Source organism: Dermacentor variabilis, chromosome 10 (assembly GCF_050947875.1).
Source record: "Dermacentor variabilis isolate Ectoservices chromosome 10, ASM5094787v1, whole genome shotgun sequence".
NCBI classification, from domain to species: Eukaryota; Metazoa; Arthropoda; class Arachnida; order Ixodida; family Ixodidae; genus Dermacentor; species Dermacentor variabilis.
The window spans coordinates 40,387,523-40,410,879 of record NC_134577.1 but is presented as its reverse complement, the minus strand read 5'-3'; the positions used below and the strand labels follow the sequence as shown (position 1 = coordinate 40,410,879).

General features: G+C 47.7%; 1 protein-coding gene across 1 annotated transcript in view; it reads right to left on the bottom strand.

The window, feature by feature from the left end:
• LOC142560387 (Na(+)/H(+) exchange regulatory cofactor NHE-RF1-like) overlaps positions 1-23,357 on the bottom strand; it is a 54,424-nt gene that overhangs the window by 5,337 nt on the left and 25,730 nt on the right. Inside the window, exons 2-4 of the mRNA XM_075672448.1 lie at positions 6,404-6,781; positions 5,426-5,587; positions 2,823-2,912 (exon numbers count right to left, since the gene is read on the bottom strand). Coding sequence (XP_075528563.1) covers positions 2,823-2,912; positions 5,426-5,587; positions 6,404-6,781 — 630 coding nt within the window. The remainder of the gene's footprint in view (positions 1-2,822; positions 2,913-5,425; positions 5,588-6,403; positions 6,782-23,357) is intronic.

Genomic DNA, 23,357 nt, shown 5'->3' with positions numbered 1-23,357 from the left:
CCTAAGTCCGCTGCCTTCGATTGTGGGCATCGCCAGAAGTTCGAAATATGCACAGGCTGCTTATGTGCCACCTCCGCCGCAATTTTCATGTGGGTCAGTAAGCCGCAATGGTCCCTTTCACAATGCCATTGCGAACAAAGATGGTGTTCGTCATAGCTTCAGGCACATCACCCATAAAATGTGAGAACATGTTTAGTTAAGCTTGCAGATTATCAAGACACTTGAAACCAGCAGAAATGGTGGGACGCCAAACCATGCTGTCAACAGTTTAACTGTTACAAACATCACTGGCTTCCACTGTGCTGCAGAGAAGCCTGCTGCATGTGCCCATACAAACTTGTTATAATTGCTATAACAAAGTCACACATAACCACTGATTCGACATGCACATGTTTTCTGTAGTAAGGTTCGACTGTATGTGCATGTTGGAAAATTAGTACAGCATATAAATACGGTATGCAAGTAATTGCAACCGAGGCTACTTCATGGCAAAATGCTGCTATGTTGAACACTGGTGTGCAAGATCAAAGCAATATGTGCTACTGCATGTGAAATTTCTAATTGTGAAGCTCACAGGCTTGTTCTAAGCACCCACTAGAAAAAAATACTGGTCAACACCACACTTGGGTGAAAACGCATGGTTTACAATTCCCGCTGCCACATACTGCATAGCTTTACAGTCCCACTGAGATCAGGGAATCAAAAGCCAGGAGGCAATAAATGAAAGAATGTGCACATGCATATTGTTTCTGTCTTGCAACCATGAGAATATGCAATGTGTGTTCCACTGGCGTCCATGTCAGAAGCATCATTGACACTTCTTGCACACATTCTGCAATACCAATGTTATGACCTTCGCTCGGCAGTACCTACAAACCTTGACAGTTCACCAAATCACTTGCACTCTATTGGCCACCTGTGTCATCCTCAACCTTACAAATCTTAGAGAGGGAATGTTGAAGAATAATGCATCTAAAGTGCCAATTTCTTATTAGGCATCAAACCTTGAGAAATGCTAAAAAGAATGTGAAGCACTCTAGTATTGAATAATAATGCAAAATGGTCTGAAATTCACTTCATAGTCAATTAAATATTTAGCGGGTAATTGTACCTTAGCCTCAGTAGGAAAGACACGTGGAACAGGTTTCATAATGATTGTTTTCATTATCCATTCTTTGCAATCTCCACAAGTGGCTTGCATGCTACCATACTGCTGTTGTCGCAAGTCTCAGAATGCCACATAACACAAAGAGAATAGATGTGACAGAAAATAATCATGAATTATGGCTCCCATACATGCATAAAACAAGTATCAACTGATATAAGTGGACAGCAAAATGCTGTGTTATCCTCTAAGCCACTTCTGGTTCCAGGTTTAGGTTTTCGCTGCTCTATGATTCCTGCTGTTCAGTTCCTGCGGAGGAGCAATGTACGCTTCCAGAACACGATTATGATTGACTGCCTAGTGATTGCGTGCTTGAATTCTTTTGTGAATTGAAAAAAATGTTTTACTTTGCAAGGAATGACATGTCCAAGCGTAAATGGGCAGTCGCCGTCAACGAGTGACGAATAGTGGTACTGAGCTAGAGGATGACAGGCAATCACGAATTCTTGTTCCCTTACCCAGCTATTGAACATTACCTTTGTCTTCAGCATATTAATCTTCAACCCTACTCTTAAACTTTCTCGGTTAAGGCCCTCAATCATATATTGCAATTCATCCCCAGTGTTGTTGAGCAGGACATATTCAGCTGCAAAACAAAAGTTGTTGAGATATTCGTCATTGATACTCACTCCTACTTCTTCCCAATCTAATAGCTTGAATATTTCTAAACATGCAGTTAATTGCATTGGAGAGATTGTGTCTCCTTTATTGATAGGTAATTTTCTGCTTTCCTTGTGGAGAAGCAACATATCTGTGGAATCTCTATAGATACTTCCTAAGGTAATAAGGTATGCCTTCTGTACTCCATGATTATACAAAGCCTCCATGACTGCTGATATCCCCAGTGAATCAAATGCCTTTCACAATCTATGAAAGCCCTATAGACGTTGATCCAAGTATTAGTTAACCTGCATTAAATTAAACATGAATTTTACATGACCATGTGGTGTGTAACAATTGAGTATTTATTTAGCACAAGAAACATACAAGAAACTTGAAATTGTCTACTGAGAAATACTAGTCAAGAGGCACTACCACATGAATGGAGAAACTACACCTCCCGTTTGTCGGAGCTGTCTGGCAGTAATTAGTACATTTGTCCTTCAGCTAAGCTGCACAGTGCTTAAGACGTGCCGGCGATAAATTTGCAACACTTGCAGCACTGCCTACGGTGGCATGGCATCATGGACCAGAAGAAGCCACAGAAAAAGCCGTGCCCCACAATCCCACGATTTCACTCTTGCTATTCCCCCTTTTGCTCACCTTTGACTTCCCACACGCTTTTTATTTTTCTCATTATCTATCCGGCATGCTTCCCTAAGTTGTGTCACCTGGCGCACTCTGTGTACTTTGTTTTGAGGAATGTGTACCAATGCTGTATGAAACAAAAGGCAGATGTATTTGTCAGGGTCGGCAAAGTTTCTCTTGTAGCACTTCGCTACGTTTCAGTGGATGTCTCATTTTCGCTTTATTAATTACTTCTCTCCACTTTCCAGGTTTCCAAAGAATTATTACGTCGAAGTGCAGAAGACTTGAAACAGTGAATACTTTTACCAGATGGCCTACTTGCTAAGTTCAATATGCTAAGTTCTATGATGGCGATAAGGACAAATTCTATGTTAAAAGCTGCAGAGGATCCCCCCTTTGTTCTACCCACCTCTGCTTTTGCTGGTACGGGTTCAGGCTCCGAGGAACGGCTTTCCTCCTCTTCTGCATCCTCCTTTCCTTCCAAGCCACTCTGTCGCCTCTGCACGATTGAGGACAAGGGAAGCAGTTATGTCTACAAACCAGCACTATCACTTTCTCGGTTGCAAGTTCTTACTCATCTAAGAGAGACTGGAGTAACTGGCTCTTTCTGAGGAAAACTTCAATTCATTTCCAGTAGCGGACACCAACATTTCATCTGATATGGAGAGTCTCGTTATCAGCAAAGTAGTAGTATATAATGGTTTTAACAATAGGCTCAAAATTAAATCATCAGACTGGTTGCTACAGCCAGACACATCTATCAGTGGGCACATCAAGACCAACGATCAAAATCAACAGGCCCCTGCAACATGATCTCAGCTTTCTGACTTTCTTTGTCCATGGTATACAAGGTAAGATGTCAGGATCATTCCAGCATTAATCGCAAGACCAATACTTGAGCATTTAAGGTTTTACTATGTCCACAAAGTCAATTGCTTCGCACTTGTGCTGTTACCATGCAGCCATGCCTCTAAGCAACACATTACTGTATTATCCAATGACACTGCCTTTGAGCTTAATTCAGGGGCCTGTTGTGGAGGGCCCTGGATTAAGATGGTCAGCCATTGTTTCCCTTGCACGTAAATGTAATCATATGAGTCTTTTAGCATTCTGTCTCCTACAAAATGCACTTTGCGGAGCTGGGAATTGAACCAATGAGCTCGTGCTTAAAGACAGAATGTTACAGCCACAGAATCATTGTGGCAGGTGACCCACAAGCAATGCTTTCTTTAATGTGGAGAATCTTAAAAACTTGCCAAAGCACACTGGTGCTATTTGTAGTCTTTCCAGGCAGCATGGGGGAACGTGGTGGTAAGCTAAAAAATTTGAAGACCTATTATGCGAAGGAAGAAGGTTCTGCAGTGCACATGTACTGGTAGGGGAAAACCCATTTCACTCAGCGCTTCGATCAAGGGAACAAGAAGAATCCAATAGATAAACATCTACAAGCCCATCTGCCTTTCTGTCATGCCACTTGTCAACAAAAACATAAGTTCTTTATTGCCACTGTTCAGTTGTCCTTTGCTGATGCCACTATAGACATGGCCGCTCTCACTTAGTAACGTAAGCACGGTAACAGTGTCGCCAACAACACAGAAAACGACTGTGATAAACAGGTAGCCATCATTTGCCTATGTTTTGCGAACTTCACATACACGTGCAAGAGTCACAACTATTTTTTTATGTTCCGAAATAGAACAGAACCTTGCTGATGCATTCCTTCATTTTATTTTCCCAGCTCCTACATTCTGAAATGATGGTCCCGTTTAGCCTCCATAGGGTGATGTGTATTAGCTACTCATATGTTACATCTCTTTCATAAGTTACGTCTAAAAACTGAGACAGTGCCCCACCAATGCAGCATCTTTCGTTGGCGGTATCCAGGTTAAGCAAGCCAAGTATGGCACGAATAGGAACTCCTGGCACCAATCGTGGATATGTGTGGTGTGATGATGCATCTGGACACCAGAACCGCTGAGCAGCTAGGTCGTCGTTGCCAATCTCAATACAGTTCACAATGTCAAAAGCAAAAGAGGAAGTGAACAAAGGCGCACAGAGTCGCACAAAACCCATGTCTCGGGACGCTTTCATGGCCTTCCGTACCACTAGCAGTACTATGCACAGCTGCACGGAAACTGATAAAGGGCTACTAGGGCTCAAGAAAAGGCTGTTATTATTGTACATTTGACTCCAGTACCACTTTGAATTCACAAGCTACAAGTGTCATACAGGGCTATTACTGCTCCAAAAAGAAGTAATGTTTAATTGAAGTGGCAAGCAACAATAGCAAGCTTGATTTAGTAGGTTTGCAATAGTTTGTTGGCTTCCTCTTCAAATTAAAATAGAGTTCCTATGTGAGAACAGGTTTTTCCGTCATCTTTGGTGCTATGGTAAGCATTATCGGGTGCAAGTTTTCCTGAACAGTGCAGCAACTTTTTATAGTACTTTAAGAGAAATATCGACAGGGTTCTGTGTGTAGAAGAACTCAATGTCTTTTCATGTGGTTTTCCTCACATGATGTCTAGTCTCAAGTTTTTAATTAAAGCACACAAATTCAATCCTTGGCCAAAACGCACAAAAGTAATGTCATAAGGCAACCACAAATGCAAGTAGAGCTCTCTCAGCTGCGCTTGAAACTGCAATGGTTGGTGAATTTTGCGAGAGAATGTGGTTGAGCAAACAGCACAGCACAGCTAAAGGAACTCACAGAATAGCGTGCATGTTCACAGGCTTCTTGAGGCTGTCCTGTTCATACCTATGATGCGCAATTACAACTCGCTCATCTTTACTTCTGAAATTTCACACAACTCCACCTGAGTTGCTGCAAAGGCATACGCCATTAAAGCTGAGCTGGCAGCCCCAAAGAAAAACAAGGGTAAAAATGCACTAGGGCAAGCTTTCCTGAGTTGCCTTTCTTGAGTGCTGTTAGCTCAATGCCAATGATACAGTTTGTCATTGGCTGAAGAAAGCCAACAATAGTAGGTGACAATGGCGTGGCAATGCACTCCATACCAGGACAGGTGTGGGAGCTGACTGGGCTGCCTCGTCCTCCTGGGAACCTTCGCTTCCATCGGCTATGGCAGCCGCAGCTCCATCACCTTGCCCTTCTCCACTGGTAGCAGGGTTGAGCTCCGGGTTGCGGAGCCGCAACACATTGGCTTGGTCGCCACGTACCTGCATGCAGGTTGAGAGGTGCAGTTTTAGCATCTTAAGTGCACAGTACCATTTCGTCTTCAAGTGCAGACACAATTTAACAGCTCTCACTGGAAGCACTCCACGTGCAGATGGCAGCGGAATAGCATGGCAAACAGTGCATAGGGCCAGATGAGAACATTGAGGACGTTCATTTATTGAAAGGACATTTGTTTATTGGTTAGCGGTGAAGATACAATTAAACCTCAATATACCGAAGTCAGTAAATTCAGCATTTTACTTGGTTATAACAAAATTTAATTCTATTGAAATTTTACATTTTATGCAATTGAATACACACACCTAAGCATGTTTTTTTACAAGAAAAGGGATGCAAAATTTTCCAACATAATGGGCAATCGGAAAAATAAAATTTCAATGAGAAACCAATTTTGCTAAGTTTTAGAGTTGGCGATACGGGAAGAGACGCGCACTCACACCTGCTCACCGTGGACTTATCTGCCTACATCCCCGGGTTTGGATGTGTCTGCTCAGTTAGTTTCCTACCAATAAAGGTGGGTCAATCCCAGAAACAGTCTAATAGTAAACTGGGCCAATTTCGACGACAACGAATACCGGGCCGATCCCACACGAAGGAATCATAGTGGGTGTAATGAGGAGAGTGAGAGGCACATCGCAGTGCGAGTGTAGCGAGGGACGAGGTAAATTCGCGCGTGCTGTCGCCGCAACTACACGAAACTCCAGCAGAATTCAAAGAAGCCAAGCGCTAACCTCGAAAAATCGCTATCGACGGTTTCTACCGGATTTCTTGCACAGTTAGCGCAACGGTTGACGTACCTCGATGTCCCGGTCGCGGTACCACAGCTCGCCCTCGGCCGTGAGCACGAGCAGCCGCGTCTCGTCGGGCACGGCGCGGATGCGCTCGACGATGTCGCGGTGCGCCTCCTGCTGGACGTTGACGCCGTTCACCTCGACGATGCGGTCGCCCTCGCGCAGCCCCGCGTACTCGGCGGGGCTGCCGGCGTCGATCTTGCCCACGTACTGGCCCCGCCGGTCCTTCTCGGCGTGCAGGTTGAAGCCGTAGCCCTCGAAGTCGCGCCACTTGGTCATGTGGCAGAGGCGCGGCTGCGGGGCGTCCTCGGGCAGCTCGGCTTCGTCGGCCTTGGCCGCCACGTCTCCGTCAGCGGTCGCCTTCTCGGGCTCCTCTGGTTCCTCCTGCAGCGACGTCGGGACGAGAATGCGGTTGAAATAACAGTGGCTGAATTTGCGCGCGAGTGCACGTTTCACTTGTACTACGCGAAACCATTAACGACCGAAACCCGGTTGATACGAAGTTCGCGATAATACGAACGGGTCGTACTACCGCGAAACTCGCATCAACCGTTTTATTCGAAATCCTTATCTAAGTTTTCTATGAAGTCGGAAAATTCGTATGAGTTCGAAATCCTTACAATCGACCCCTATAAAAATATGACACACACACACGCTGCATATATCCAAGAATCTCACATGAGCACATGCATGGATTATACGTGTTCTCATATGATCACACGATATTACTCGATATGTTGCATATGCGTCATCGGAGATTTTTGGATAGGGCAGGCACGAGCGAGTACGAGCAACAAACTACATGCACACTTTCCCCTTTTCACATTCAGCAGCGAGTGAAAGACCGGAGTGATTCCTCCACAGACTCTTGAACCCGTTGCGCTGCCTTCACGCACCGCGACTGCGAGGAATTAACTATTTCGTTTCTGAAAAATGAAAAATGAAAAAAAAATGAACCTAAATGTTCAGCAAAATTTGGTTCTAGTCCAGGGCTCGAAAACGGTAGCAACGCCTTACCGGACACCGCCGCTCTACCACCTGGCTTTACCAAGAAGCTGGTAGATGGCGGTGCGAGAACGAACGATTCGCAAACTCGAATGCTGAAAGCTCGAAACAAAGCCTCGGGCGAACAAGTTGTGCTGAAATCCGCACGGTGAAGGACGTCTCACGTGCGGATGGATGGATGGATGTTATGAGGGTCCCCTTTTGAACGGGGCGGTGAGTTGCGCCACCAAGCTCTTGCTATTATACTGCCTAATTTCCTACCTAGGTTAAACAATAAAAAAGGGGAAAAAAACACTATGAACTACCAGACCCAAATTTTCTTATCCCTTATTGCGAACTGTGCTTTTGTATGTCTCCGGTTTTTTTTTTTTTTTTTTTTTTTTGTCGTTTCCCTACTTCTTTTCCACCAATCCTCCAATCGACATATGCGCGGTCAGCGCCCTCTACCTGCAAACAGTTCGAGTCTGATTAAAATATGTCACTTTTTATTTCTCTATTATTTTTTTCTAAATGCCGCGGACCTGTATACAGCGCAGGCTCCTACAGAACTGCACAGTGATACGAGCGCGACCCACTCGAGGCTAATTGACGGGACTTGGAAAGAATACGCCCTTCAATTCCGGGAACCGAGAAAGCGCGGAGTCGGTGACACGCCTGGCCTGGAATTTCGCCCGCGCGTTTTTCGCTGGCGAAACCGCGCTCTGGAAACGCCTGCCCCACTTAAGAAAGAGAAAAGGAAGAAAATAATGAAGAGACGCAATGGACGATCCACCCAGCCTTCTTGTTTTACCCTTCCGCTGTGCACGCTAACAGAGGTTACCCGCTTACATTCTAGAAAACTTGCTTTCGGGAGGGTGATGCGTAACACAGTTCATCGCGGTCGCAGACACAGAGACACGCCGCAAACGGAGGACGCTGTCGCAGTCTTGCATGACGACACATTAGTTTTAGGTTAGGGGACGCAAGCGGCTTGCCTATGCAACTAGGGGCGACGGTACTGCGCATGCGCACACCCCGACGTATAGGGCTCTGCGCATGCGCAGTATCATGGCCCCTAGCTCTTGCGCACGCAAGCCGCTTGCGTCTCCTAATATAAAACTCTCTATTGGGCCTCTTCGATTATACGTCCCCGACAGTCCCGGACTGCACGAGGCGGTGCTTCCAGCCAGTGAGCGTTACATACGCAGCATCTTTGGGCAGTCCTGAACGACGAGCCGCAGAAGCCCACCGAGGCGCACCAGCGTGTGCACGCATTATAGGACCGCAATGAACGCACGACGTGCTAACGAAGCGTACACCATCTCAAGATGATGTCTTGGCCAAGGTCCGAGTGAGTCGACGACGGGTCTGTTGTGCAGAAGTTCCGACCCAGTGCCCTCTCCTCCCTTGCGTTGGGTTTTTTCAGAACCGCTACACCACTCTGAGCAGGACGCTCTGGCACCCAGATATTGGCAAATAAGATATCCGCATCGCGGTAATTTGTGTTTCGAAGTGATTGCACGACCATATTCCCGGTATCAAATGTGGTTTACACTTCCAGATTAAACGGCTAGCCAATCAGCCCAAACCAAAGATTCAAATGGCTATGGTCCGCACAGCCGCGGAGTCCCTAGTGGGCGCAAGTTACTGCCGCGATGTCAACGTGCACGGACATGACGTCGGCAAAAGTAGGAGGGGGGGGGCACCGAGCCCGTGCCCCCCCTTCCTTGAAATGTTTGTGTTCTTCGCAAAAACGACGTGCGACAACACCAGCTCGCACTGCACCGTCCCTCCCCCCAGGTCAAGTGCCGCGCGTTAAGCTGAGCACCTTAAGCGCTGAAAATCTAAAATATCTAAGCCGCAGTTAGCACAGATATATGCCTTAAGGGGAGCCTTACTCAAAAACAGGACCAGCAGAGCAAGCTGCTCGAAGGAGGTCAACGTTATTTTCCAAACAGCTCATTGAGGCGATATTGCCTTGAGGTAGGGACAAGCGTACGCGATAATGCATGGTGAAGAGTTGCAAATTTATACTCTGTTTCATGGTCCAACTAATCTGTACTACATATGGTTAAGTAAAATCGGAGGCATAGCGGGAAGAAAGAGGAGGGGAGGGGAGGGAAGAGAGAGAGAGAGCGCACACCGGGCACGTAGATGCGGTCGCACATTTTCCTTCCGGCAAGTCTTGCCCGTTCTATTGCTGTTGCTGTTATGTATTCGTGGTTCCCGTGAGCAATAAGAAACGCTTGAGCGCCTAAGCTTAGAGGAAACTGCAATATTTAAATACGACATGCGCTATGACTTTCCGTAACGGTGAGAGCTCGCAGGGGAAAGCCGAGTGTTGCACTGGGGGACGAAAATATTCCCACGCGTCGCACCGAAGCGGCACAGAGATGGCTATTTCCAAGAACCGTGCGTCAGGTCCCCAGACGCTATAAGCTCTGACGTCATCGCTTTCCTGCACGGTAAGGCTGCTTCGCTTCTCGACCGACATCGGGACGGCTTTCAGGTATCGCGCCATGCGAAACTGCCCAAGAGCAATTCCTTTTTCGCCTATACCGTCGGTGACATCTAGGCACTTCGTTACGCTGGGATGCCAAACGGGCTCTCGATGGAGGGACTCCACATGGTGACCTTAGGAGTGACTATGTGTAGTTGTAAGGTCTGTGTCTGATTTATGTGATTTATTTATTTTAAGTGTCACTACAGTGGAGCAATTGCAGGCAGCAACTGCAAGGCTAATCCCACCAGTAGCCTACAACCACTCAACTCAACTCCGCTCCGCACACCATCAGCAACCTTAGCATACTAAATCTAATCATGGTTCAATAAAACTTGCTGGGCGAGTTGGATGATACTGCGTAAAAATAAATGCGCCGCGCAAAATAAAAATAAATACATTATGGGGTGTTGCGTGCCAAAACCACGATCTGATCATGAGGCACGCTGTCGTGGGGAACTCCGGAAATTTGGGCCACTTGGGGTTATTAAGCGTGCACTTAAATCTGACTATACGGGCGTTTTCGCATTTCGCCCTGCGGGTATACCACGCAAAATTCAACACAATCACGTAGTAAGGCTTGTCCGTGTCCCTCACTACGTCCTTGTGTTGAATTTTGCGCAGTACATCTAAAAGCTAATTATCTATATTCATCTAATATACATGTCTGCTTATCTAGATCTTTATCTACCCAGATATTTCTCCAGACATCTTGACATAGTTCGGATAAACAGTCCTGGTTTCTGGCGTTTTCTAATGAATGAATGAATGAATGAATGAATGAATGAATGAATGAATGAATGAATTTAATTCAGAGGATGACTCATGGCCTTACCTAAGAAAACAGAACAGGGAAGGGTCAGACAACATGAGAGGAGTGGCAACGTGGCTCAACGTACGCGACTTGCATCCAAGAGACCGCGAACATTGAAAATGTACCGACTCGCATGTAATAGTAGACACGCTGCATGTTTGTAAACAAAGGCTGCGTCAGAGGGAGCGCCCAGTTAGTGTGTAACATGTTCAGGCTAAAAGAAGAAGAAAAAAAAAACTTCGCTTTCTGGGTCTGTCCCCTAGCCTAGCAGTAAGCAGTGGGCACTGATAATTTCCAGGGAGCACTGTGACGTAGCTGTCCATTTTTGTAGACGAAAAAGTCCAGAGGCAGCGCTGTATACAAACATGCGATAAGAGTGTTCGACGACGCTCTATTAAGAGCGAGAGAGCGAGAGAGATTATTTAATGCATGCTGGAGGTGTCGGTTTCGCCTTCCGTTTAGCTTGCTACATCAGATGACGAGGATGAGGCATGAAACGACCCCACTCATGCGTGATACACACAATCGAAAACACACGGTAATAGACAACCGAAAGTGCGAACAGCGGAAGCGTGAGACGACTGAAGACAACTGAAGGGCGCTGTAAGACTTCCTCATTCGAACATATAACCGGAAAAGAACGAGTATTGTTAACGATATTGTTAATTAAAGACAACTGACTGGAATGCAGAAGACATCCACGTATGCGTATTGTGACTGCTAACACAAATGACTCAGTCTTATCCCTGTCTCATCTTCTTTAAGAACTTAGCTAACGGTACACCTGGGACATTCTGCATACTAACTTACGAAATTCGATGCAATGTATTTACGCGTTTATTACAAGACATCAAGCAGTTCGAATTAAAACACACATCTAACGATAATAAAGTTGCAGATGAACTTAAAAATAGCATATGCTGGAGTATACGGTGGCACATGCGACCACCATGTCTATAAAGTATAAAGCCACAGGAAAAAAATCCAGTGACCTTATAATGGTATTACCCTTACAGACAATCCGAAACTCCCCATAGTCGAGCGGTGTTGTGCGATGTCTGGCGTATTACGGCGCCGCGCCTTGACATGCGACGCTGCCTAATGCTATGCGACCTCCGGAAGCTGATTCTGCTGCCCATTTTTGCTTCTGACCTTCAAGCGCTTACGGCGCGCAAAGCTGACAAAGGAAGGGAAGCATAAAAAAAAAAACAGGACTTCACATACCTTCCTCTTCGGCAAGGATAGCCGACACTAACAGACGCCTCCGCGCACGCCGCTTGCGTCGCGGTAAGCAATCGCCGGGAAACAAAAACCTCCTCTTGCGACACTATACGGTAGACGTGGCGCGTGGGGACGCGTATAAAAAAGAGAACGTCACGTGAAGGGAGGAAAGCGTACGCAACGCGCGATCACACTAGCTGGCAGCCAGGCAGGCAGATCGTCTCATTCTCGACCGCCATCGAACAGACGAGATTTATTCGGCGTTGCCTACAAAAAACACAACTTTGCTGCTCAAAGGGACACTGCCTAGACAGTACGGAAAGTCGGGCCAATATTTCTATTATGATGGCACCCCATATACTCCGGCTCACTGTTGCAAGTAATATCACAATATTGGTCGAGCCATTTTACGCAGGCGCCCGGGTATCGTGCAATAACAGTCGCTGGCTCTACACGCCACACGCTTGACTTTAGTGAACCATTCTATCCGTCGCTCTGCCAATGTTGGTTTTGAAATGGTGCTTGGTAGCACACATTGCCCAGTCAAAATATCACCAGCTGCTCTCCAATATGCTGGACAGACGACGATATTATGTCGGACAACATTGTGCTGTAATAAATTGTCTTTGTCTCATTGTCGCGCCAATGTCGCTAATAATGGTCGGTACAGGTGATATGTTCTAAACAATGGCTGTCCACCTTGTCTACGTGTTAGCAAACCTTACGAGTTCGTTTTTTAATAACGCTTAATGAGCTCGACAGCTAATGGATTGCTCAGAGCGCAACCGTCTCGTGTTCCGTCAGCAGCTTTCGATTTACAATAACCTTTGCAACTACCATGCAGCAGTCCTGATGTCATGATTAATCTGTGAAGTACACTTTCACTACTGCATTAACGTTTATTTGGTGGAAACAGCAGGCTGGTATCGCCTGAAATTCGAAGCAGTGTCAGCAACAGCTAGAAGGCCGACGCACCATTAAGCGCGGTAAGACAGTATTTCGCGCAACAATCCTTACACTTTTCCTCAGCTACTGTCGATAGATTGTTAACAGGAAAGCAAGTGTTTCTGTATCTATGGACTAAATGGGACCGATGAAAACTCACTTGTAAATAATTTTCATGTGGGTACAACACAAATTTTATATGGGCTATAAGCTATTCTATTGGGTGCAACAGCAGCCTACGAAAGCCTACATATGTTCATTTTTCATTAATTCCATGCGCGCGCGATTGGAGGTGTCGGTTAGGTAGGACGGGTCGGTTGACCCGCGGCCGCAGTCGAAAGACGCTAACGTATTCGCGGCTTAAGTTCTGAAATACAGCTTCGTCGCTGGCGGGAAACGAACCCAGAACCCCGACATGGCGCGTATATGGTGCCAATAAAAAAAAAAGAAGCCGTACATTACCCACAGCAATTTCCAAATGCACCCCTTCGTCAACAATGACTAGAGGCTTTGCGAACGACAGGATTGGTTAAGTCAGCTGCGTGAATATAGATAGCCTATAATTGGCATGCAATAAATGACGAACTGCCAGGTCCAGGAGGCCTTCGTTCAAGCTTACTTTGCTTTCTTCGATCGTGAATGTTTCAAACGCAGATATGCGCCTATCTGTGCACACACACACACAGACACACAGACACACAGACACAGAAATGCCTCCCCATGCACTGCTTTTTCCTCGAAACCAAATTCTGAGGAGCACTATACCGCTAGCTGTTCCGAGAGAAAGAGGAATGTTGTTTGCTTCCAAAGCACGCGTGAGAATGGAACGCGCATTCACGGTTTGAGAAGGCAGAGACGGAGGTATGCGAAAACGTGCTGCCATTAGTTCGATGCAAAAGGAGATGCGCCCGGAATAGCAATTATATATATACTTGGCACGCGACGGGCGGCGTGGCGGCCAAGTTTGGGCAAACGGGTTGGCCAGCAAGAATCTACGGGCAAGGGAAAACAACACATCGTCGAAGATTCGAAAGGCGGAGAGAGAGCCAGCGAGCGAGCGAGCGACAACAACAACGCACACGCGGCGCCATTACTCAATCTCACAATCGACGCGCGCTCGAATCGCAAATCAGCTTCCTCTTCTCCGAGCAGCCTGCCAAAACGAGCGATTGCGGCGAAGACAACACCGCGGCCGCCGCTATAAAGCAGTCTGCTGGGAAAAAGACGACACGCGCGATGGACGGGAGCCGGAAAATTCATGTATGCTGCGACAGCCCTAGGGCCGACGTGCGGCAAGCTTAAGCATGGTTCCGTGTAGAGGTGCAGCGAAGCAATGTTCAGGATAATACAGGCGCAGGCAAGTGCGACACTGCGCCAGGGATGACAGCAAACATATTTCACTGGAGCACAGTTCTACGTGCTTACTGTTCGGCGAAGTTAAAAGGTGAAAGAAAAATCAGAAATATGAAACGCAGATTCGTGTACATTTAGAGATTTTATGTGGAACGCTGGTTCATTAGGCAAGTGGAACACGTCTGCAAGGGCTTTCCACTACTTATAGCTGCAGCCTAAGTGGAACGAGATTAAAAGAGTACCAACGATTCCCATGCTCGTTCATTAGGTGTTCGAACGGCTGCAGCCCTGGCGCATTCGTCTATTCGTTTCGGGGCATTCTGGTAGCGCTACGGGACAGATTTAAAGCTGCATTATGAGAATAATCGGGCGCATGCATGTAGTTTCCGTCAATAGAGTCTGGAGTGCTTGCTTGAGTGATACCGCCACATACATATGATTCCCGTTTATTCGACCTCGGATAATTCGAATGCACGGAAGGTTCCAGCGAGAAACGATACGTTGCTATGGAAGGAAAGCTCGTTTAGTCTGAACGCGAAAGCATGCCGCTTCGGCTAATTCGACTACTACTTTCTCTTGAGAAAGATAAATCTATCTAGGCCCGTTCAAGCGAAGTCATGCCTGCTTATCATAAATCCTAACAGTATATAGCACCACTTTCGAGACATGCAACCTTAAGATGTGCTGCGAAATACATTGTCATTCCAGTTAAGTTTTCCAAAAGCGTGATCTGATAGTTAAGGACGATGTTAACGGGAACGCCGAGACATCCTTTAGCAGATCTTGGAAAGCATGCATGACTTACTACTCCTCGGCTTCGGCTTCGCATTTACGAGTATTAATTAGAAAGATTAATAAGCACATCTTAGGTCATTCGCGAAGTTATGGCCGAATTCTTGCTACTAAAGTCCGCCTAGCCACCTACGCTCTCCATGCAAAAGCGGCATGGGGCCTAGCAACGGACAGTTTCGTTTAAAAGAAGGTGTCCCGCGTAAAAAGAGAAGCCTTGCACATGGTCCGCTCTATAAGCGCAGCGTCGCCATAGCCAAGGCGCGCGCCACATACGACCGCGAATCTGTACAAGGTTACTTCGGCAACGGTAGCCAAACCCCGATATAGTAACACGAGCTACGCATCAACCGGCCTGGCTTCGCGGACACGCAACTGCCCCTTTCAGGCCGCACTTTTTTTTTTTTTTTCGTGGGCTCGCCGGCGTCCAGCTCAGCTATAGGGTGCGTGTGTCTGCAGACCCGTCGCCATCCGGGTAGCGCGGACGTGATTCAGGCTGTTTTTCTTTTCCTTTTTTTTTTTTTTGCGCGCCAAGACTCGACATCGTCGCACAGCGACCGCACTTTACGGGTTGCTGGTGTACTAAACGGGGCTTCGAACTATGCGGAGGTGGCTGGGATTTGCCGTAGCTCGCAGGGATCGCCTGCAGGACTCGTCGACACGTGAGACTGCGTTCTATATAGCTGCGGTCCTGTAAGTAGTTCCTTTCCAACGAGTGACGTCGCAATGCAGGCTGGATAATCGGCGACCATTCCGACTTCTGCTACGATCGCTCACGACAGCAATGTGAGAATACACGGTAAGCAATAAATGGAAAAAAAAACTGCAAAAGCGTTGCAGTATAAGTGCACAGATTTCCTTTGTTTCCTTCAAACGTGCCCGCCCTCCACCCCCCCCCCCCCACACACACACCTAATAATTTTGAATGAAAAGCAACAGACCAGTCTTGTTTGTGAAAAACCCAACGCCAAACCCAACGCGCTGGGAAAGAAAGATAGAGAGCTATAAGCTCGATAACCACAGTATACTGAACGCACCAAAAATACCCCACGAGATCTTACGGCTCGAACCTTTCAAATGAAGCAGCGATGAAATAGCCGATGTAAGCTGGTACGATGTACGACCCATACAGAAGACGAATGCTACACGGGGTTCGCGATCTCAACAGGGTTTCCACAGGTAACAGAGTCCGCTTAAGATTTGGTCGGTTCGAAGGGACCACCATCCTGCACAAATTTTTCCACCTCTCCCGACACACGATGGTGTGTTTCTTTCGAAACGTCCTTGAAAGTGCTCGCCATTGAATGTCCACGCGATAAGCCTTGAATAGTGCACGGCTCTTGAATAGCGTGTTGACGGGATGTAAAAAAATGGGTGCGCGACAGGCGGAGTACCGGCAAGCAGACAGTTTTCAATGTTTGTCGCCGCGTCATATCCAGATACACACGCACGCACACGCGCACAAACAAGAGCGCCTGCACGCCGTGCGCAAACAGCAGGTCACAAACGCTATAGGGTTGAGCATGGGCGAGTTGGTATCGCATTCTAAAACTGGTACAGCGCAACATAGAAAGGAAGAAACAAGCCGAGTCGGCCAGATGAAAGTACAGAGCGCTACATGAAAGAACCCAGCTCTCTGTTCTTTCATCTGGCCTGCTCGGCTTGTTTCTTCCTTTCTGTGTTGCGCTGTACCAGTTTCAGGAGGTCAGAAACTGATGTCACACTGCGCTTTTCTACCGGAGTATCAAGCAAGTACAAAAAGAATGATTGACGAGGAAATTAGGGCGAAGTATGGCGAAGCCATGAGAAATAAAAAAAAAATTGGGGGTGGGGGGGGGGGGGGTGTTGACGCAAGACATAACTGAAGCTTCGTGCGCGTTTGTAAATGCGTGCCTCCATATCTCTCGGTCTATCCATGTTTCTGTCGTTTCATCCACTTCTGTCTATCCTACCGTGTCCTTAACGCTGAAGTGCGGCGACAGATCATATATACGAGTGCGGCATTTTCATTTTATTTTTGTCCTCCAGAGGTATACCGCGGACACATAAGCATAAAGTGCGCGCGAGTACGTGCGTGTAGCGGAACAGCAAGACCAACATCATAGGCTATACAGTACATCTCAGGTTTTCACTACTCCATCCGGCGCTCTCATATCCCGGATGATTAAAATGGGACATGCGACTAATAAAATAGGAAGGAGGCCGTTTAGGAGAGAGAATGGAATCACTAAACACTATTGCTTTCTGTATTTAAAAAAAAATCCTTTGCGAGAGCATAAAACACAGACGTACGGTTCGGCGAAGTCAACAGCTGCTGCGATGTCTGCAGCGCATTCCTGCTGCTGCTGCTGCACGCTGCTCCTGCCGCAGTGCCAGAGTCTTCGACATAGATAGCGCGATATTGATCGTGAAACTGAGTGCAGAACTGTGCGCCCAATACATGTGAGAACCACGAGACAGAAACACAAAACGGCAACGGCGCATCGCAAGAGGTCGGTTTAATCGCGAAAGCTGCAAGCGCCACCTTATATTGGCGGTAAAATACTAAAAGAAAGGCGCGGCGAAAACGGAACTTTTGAAATGGGAGGACAATGCCTCGGTCGGGTGATGATCCATGGATCGATTTAATGACCGATAGATGCCGGAGGTTTGATACCCAGCCTCGGAGGCCTCCTCCCGTTAAAGGCTGAATGCGTTAAAAAAAAAAAAGAAAGAAACGTCCACGTACATTCAGATGTCGGTGTACATTTGAGAAGAAGAAAAAGAAAAAAAAAACACTGTCAACCTTAACCAGGGGAACGAAAAGAAATAGTTAGCTCCACTGCAGGAGATCGATTGCTTGGGTCAATTATTTTGTTGACTAATACTGATTAATAGGAACCCAGATTTCCGCAGGCTACTGACTTGTAGCTGGCTGATTGAGAATGTATGATGTCAGCCAATTTTCTTGCCAGCCCAGATGCTATCAAGCTATTATAGCTTTTTGCCGAGGCTCCATTCCCTGACTGGGACGAATAAAGCCAACCACTTATTAGTTTACCCTAAATATAAATGAAAACGGTACTTTCCAGCTTAGGTGATGAAACAATTCAGTGGCACTATAGTGATAAACGCGAGAGAAGTACGTTAGTATTACGTCGCACCTCGAAATCGCGGATCCATCTATATGTATAAAGAAATTGAGCGATGCTACAAGGTAAACAGAAGAAGTATTTAGTTTCAACAGTTACGACCAGTGGACCGATCTTCATCAGGGTCACAAGAAACGCGTTTCTAGAACAAGTAAGTTTCTTGTAACCCTGATGAAGATCGGTCCACCGGTCGGAACTGCTGAAATTAAACACCTGTTCTGTTTACATTGCAGCATCGCTCAAGTTCTTTACTTGTGAAAGGTAGCCTGAAGAATTTCTTTTTCACGTAACCAGCTCCCAACACATACACTTTTCTTTTTTCCACTTCGACACTCCTAACGCGAACGTATTAAAACGAAAGCGCACTTGAACGACCTTTTCACGTAAAGATCCCCCCCCCCCCCCACGCCCCGCAGGGGCGTAGGTTGCTTACAATATACTACTTCGTTTATACTGCCGCCCTTCACCTGGCGTACAACGCATTCTCGAAACATCGCGCTCGCGCGACCAGCAATTGTTCGCTTATCCGTCGCGCCCTCTCGCTTAAAGGCCGCTGCAGCGTCTTCTTCATCCGCGACGAGTCCGTCCTTCGCGTCTTCCCTCCTCTTCGCGTCCTTCAGTCGTCCGCCGCTGCGGGGCGATTTAGCGCAGTTCACTGCCGCGACGCCCCCCCCCCCACACCCCCCCCCCCTCCGTCACGCTTCCGTGTGCGGTCGCCATTACGAGACAACGCACGTACCGCGCGCGCATGTGCAAGCCGCAGACACTGCGCGCACGCAAACCGCCGCCGCTGCCACCGGGTATGAACTGCCGAACTACCGCGTTCTCTCGAATCTAAGCACTCAAACCAAACCCTTTATTTATCGCCCGAAGCCGTTTCCTTCGCTTCTCATTCAAGGTATCGAGCCAACTTCCTGTCAGCAGCGAGGCAACATCCAAAAAAGCTACGCGGGATCTGCCAGGAAACCCCCGCGAGCGATTATTCAGTTGCCCGATGCAAAAGACTCGAGTGCCCGGCTGTAGGTAGAGACGACGTGCCTTGTCTATAGTGCGTGTGAGTAATCTCAAATCCTGTCTTCTCTCCATATCTCTATTTCATTCCCCCATATCCTCCTCCCCACGAGTGAGGTTGCAACAGTACTGAGGCTTGTGCTAGTCGGTACATAGCTACATAATATGTGCAATTGCGCGAGGAAGGCGAGGACATGAAGACATAAAATGTACTTTGCAATGTCGGCGCTTGTGGTGCACATTTTGTGTGCCCTTCGACCCCCGGTTTCTCTCTCTCTCTCTCTCTCTCTCTCTCTCTCTCTCTCTCTCTCTCTCTCTCTCTCTCTCTCTCTCTCTCTCTCTCTCTCTCTCTCTCTCCATGACATCTATATTACAAGGTGACGAACTAGGACGGCATATCGCTACGATTCCAATGACATACCCTTCTCGCGCTTCGTCGGTGGTCCGAGCGGCGCCCCGCCAACGTTATCAGTGGGATCGGTAGACGTGAATGGCGTATGATAAGATAGGAATAGAATCGAGCAAAAGGAATTCTCGCATCATGCCGGCCCAGCACCAAGTCTGGTTAACCTTCGTGCCTTGCCTCTCGCAGCGCTTGCCAGATCAGGAGACTCGTCTTGCCCAGCCACTAGAGCACAGGAGGAGCCAAAGTTTGGAGTGCGCTTAAACACTGCCGACAGTGGAATGCGAGGTGGAATTCCCCGCCTATCCTGTGTTTTTGATGATGATGCCTGCCGCATACTTTTATATTAAACACTACAGTCGGTTCAGCATACATCCGCCCGCACGACAAGTGTGTTCTCGTATAGATCACTCCCTCTCGGCATTCGATCGTGGTCTCGTGGCTGGCAGTGCAAATTGAAGATATGAGAGAGAGAGAGAGAGAGAGAGAGAGAGAGAGAGAGAGAGAGAGAGAGAGAGAGAGAGAGAGGGGGGGGAAAGCAAAGACAGGAAGCTTACCTAGACTGCCCGATTAGCTACCAAATACGTGAAGAAAGGAGATGATGCAGTGAAAGAGAGAAAAGACCGGAGTTTCAGATCGATCACACTCCCTCTACACGCTACATCTACAGTCGAGCACGTAAGTCTGTCGCTTTCGTGTACTGTAGAACAGCTCGAGTGGTTTTCTGAGCTGATGAGCTGTAAGCCTACAGGCTCCTAGGACTTTTGCTTTTGTAAAAGGCCGATCGCGACTAGTCATCACAATTAAGGCACAATGTAGAGTACGGAGTGCTAACTAAACCTTTGCGGTGAGACAAAGGTTGGTAATTTTGCAGAGCGTGAATAGCTTCATTTGGACATCGAGAAGGATCCATCTGGCCATCTGGCTCGCCGTGCGATCATTTTGATATTGTGCGATACAAGGTGCGAGCAGGAAATCACGGCCCAATCTTTATTTTAGGTTGTTCAGTGGTCGGTCACCTGGCTCTACAGACTATGATCAGCCTGATGTTTTTCTCCGCTACAGACAAAAGGACGCGTTCGTTGATAGCCTGCCGCTTTCATATGGTCAATGCGTAGCGAAAAGCACTGCTGTGGTCGGTACGAACATGACTTTCTGAACACGTTCTTGATTACCGCATATTAACCATACTGCGCTTAACTAGCTTCGAAAAAGCAGAGTTATAAGCACGAGCGAATGTCTGTTGGTCCATATCTAAGGCTGTGGGGGGGGGGGGGGGGGGGGGGTTCATATCCCGCTAGAGATGTCATCAGGAGATAAAATCTAAATATCCAACAGGCGTGTTCACTGAAATTTCGCGGATCCTCTCCAAAATCTGCTTAAAAGCTCTTCAAGGTATCGATCACGGAGAGCTGTCCGATATTGCATATCGTGCCTATCGGCATTGAACGGGTCGTCAGCAAATCTATACAGGTTAACAATACCGCAAAACATACCCTCGGCTACGCGAGCTAAAATAAATTGCACATACAAGATGCCTGTATAGAGGAATGGCTACAGAAATGGTGCTTTGGGTCCGGATCGCGCCTTATGAATGAACTTGCAAAATCAACTTGTCCATAAGCTTCTATTTCAAGCGAGTTCACCACGACATCGAGTTTAACTCCGACAATCTATACATTATGGCAGGGGGAAAAAAATGTGCCTGCTTATTCAATTCACGCAGTTCATGTTTAGGGCGTTTTTCTCGTTATCCGCCCTGAGTACAAAGGGCTGGTTAGGTTCGGGAAACCACGGTACCTCTCCCCAGCGAGCAACAACATAAACACATCAAACTGCTTCTCAAGCGCAATCGCTTCGACCGATCGGAGAATGGTACGTCCTCGTATGTCTGCTGCTGCCGTCGCTTCCTTCACCTCGCCGTTTTTCGTGTTCCTATATTCTTCCCTCCGTCGCCTACTTCCGCCGTCTCGAACCACCGCGAAGCGCCGAGAAATTCGGCAGCACCACCGGCCAACGAGCTTATACCACGCACCCCCCCCCCCCCCTCCGTCCGCCTCAGAGCAAACAGGTCGGCGGGCAGCTCTCTAATCTCGCGCCATTGAACCTCGTAAAGAAAGAACACAATAATAAAGAAAAAGAAAGACACCCACGGCAGCGGTCGTCCGGACGCAATGCCGTCCGACGCCCGAGGTACGGAGGCAATGGCGGAGTAGGACCGTCGCTGGATTACTTTACAGCACCCTCCGTCGCACTGATTGCGGCACGGCGGCATGGAAGAAGGATGAAATAATAAGAGGGAGTGTTGCGTGACAATGTTGAAGCGTAAACGCAGCAGATCGTTAGGAAGCGACGTCACGGACACAGCTTTTTAAACCGTGCTAGCACCCGAACATGGCGGACCCGATGACGTCGGTGGGCCATGATCACGCGAACACTGCTTTGCTTCGTGACGGTAACCGCTTTTCAGTCACTCCGTCGATTTGTCGAAAAACTGTCGCCCGGTGCAAGATGCGTCGTCGGTCACGCTGTCACGTATGTTGACTCAGGTTCTCGACGTACTAGCACCCTAAGATGGCGGCCACGGTGCAAACCATCTATAAATGGGCGAGGCTCGTGAGAAATACGCCCTCGCCATGCTACGGGCAAGCGGTAACTAATTCCCAGCCGCCGAGCGCGGGAAGAGTGTGGAGCGGGTGGCGGGGGAGTCACTAAAAGCTACCACGAACCAAATAATTCATTGCCCTCAGAGGTCGGGCAACCATGAAGCTCATATATAGTTCCCCAGTTTCCGACGCGCAGACCTGAGAAAATGCGAAAAAGAAAAATTGTTCAGAAAGGCCGTCAGAGGAGGAACAAGGAGTGACTCTCCCTTGCCCCCTTCTTAACCCAATCCGGACACAATAAAAGCTTTATCTCTCTCTCTCGCTCTCCCTCTCTGATATGCATTCGTTCTCGGAAAAATTGCCAGCAAGGAGTGAGCGCTTGTGGTTCGACAAAGGTATACGTTGGGTCTTACGATCTTATCGCTTCATCAGTCAAGATGTTGCCAGTGAAAGCACTTAACCCTTAATTAGCGCAAGTATCAAAATGTCTGCAGGCTCGAATGCTGCTTAAACGAAAAAAAAAGGGGAAGGGGGAGGGAGGAACCTCTTTACCTCTATTGCCCCATTCGTTTAGCTAGTAAGGTATTCGCCGAAAACACCCGGTGTATATATACATATAAGGTCACATAGCGGATCCCGCATTGTGTGCGCATGCATCATTCATTACGTCGCAACGACCGCGTCTGTGAAAGCACGCACCCGGCGCGTGAGGCACTCGGGGCATCTATAGATCGAATGGCCGGAAGCCAGACCGGTTTTCCTGCGCGGACCTGGAAACGCACGACGCGAGCAAAAAACGCTTGACACAATCACCGATCGTTGCACCCATTCAGCACGTGCAAACGGTGCTTTCCGAGGCGGAGCCGAAATGCTGATCGGTTTCGCTTCGTATATACGCTCCTCGAAGAGCCGCAAAAAATGCCACGGGGTTAAGGGCCAGCGCATTTTGCCAGCCCCAAAGATACCCCAGTTTCGCTTGCCGGCTTTGGTGTGTTAAATGTATACGATTGGGCTTTACTTCGTTAAATGTATACGACTAGTCGCTCTCACAACGCCGCAAGGACGTGGATGCGAGAATTCCGAACGACGGGTAAGCTGACCGAGTTTGTAAGGAATTCGTGGCTAGAAAAGTCTGGCGTAGAAAGCACGGGCACGAGTTGGACAACGGAAACGCCGACTATCGACACGTTGGAGGTCTGACTT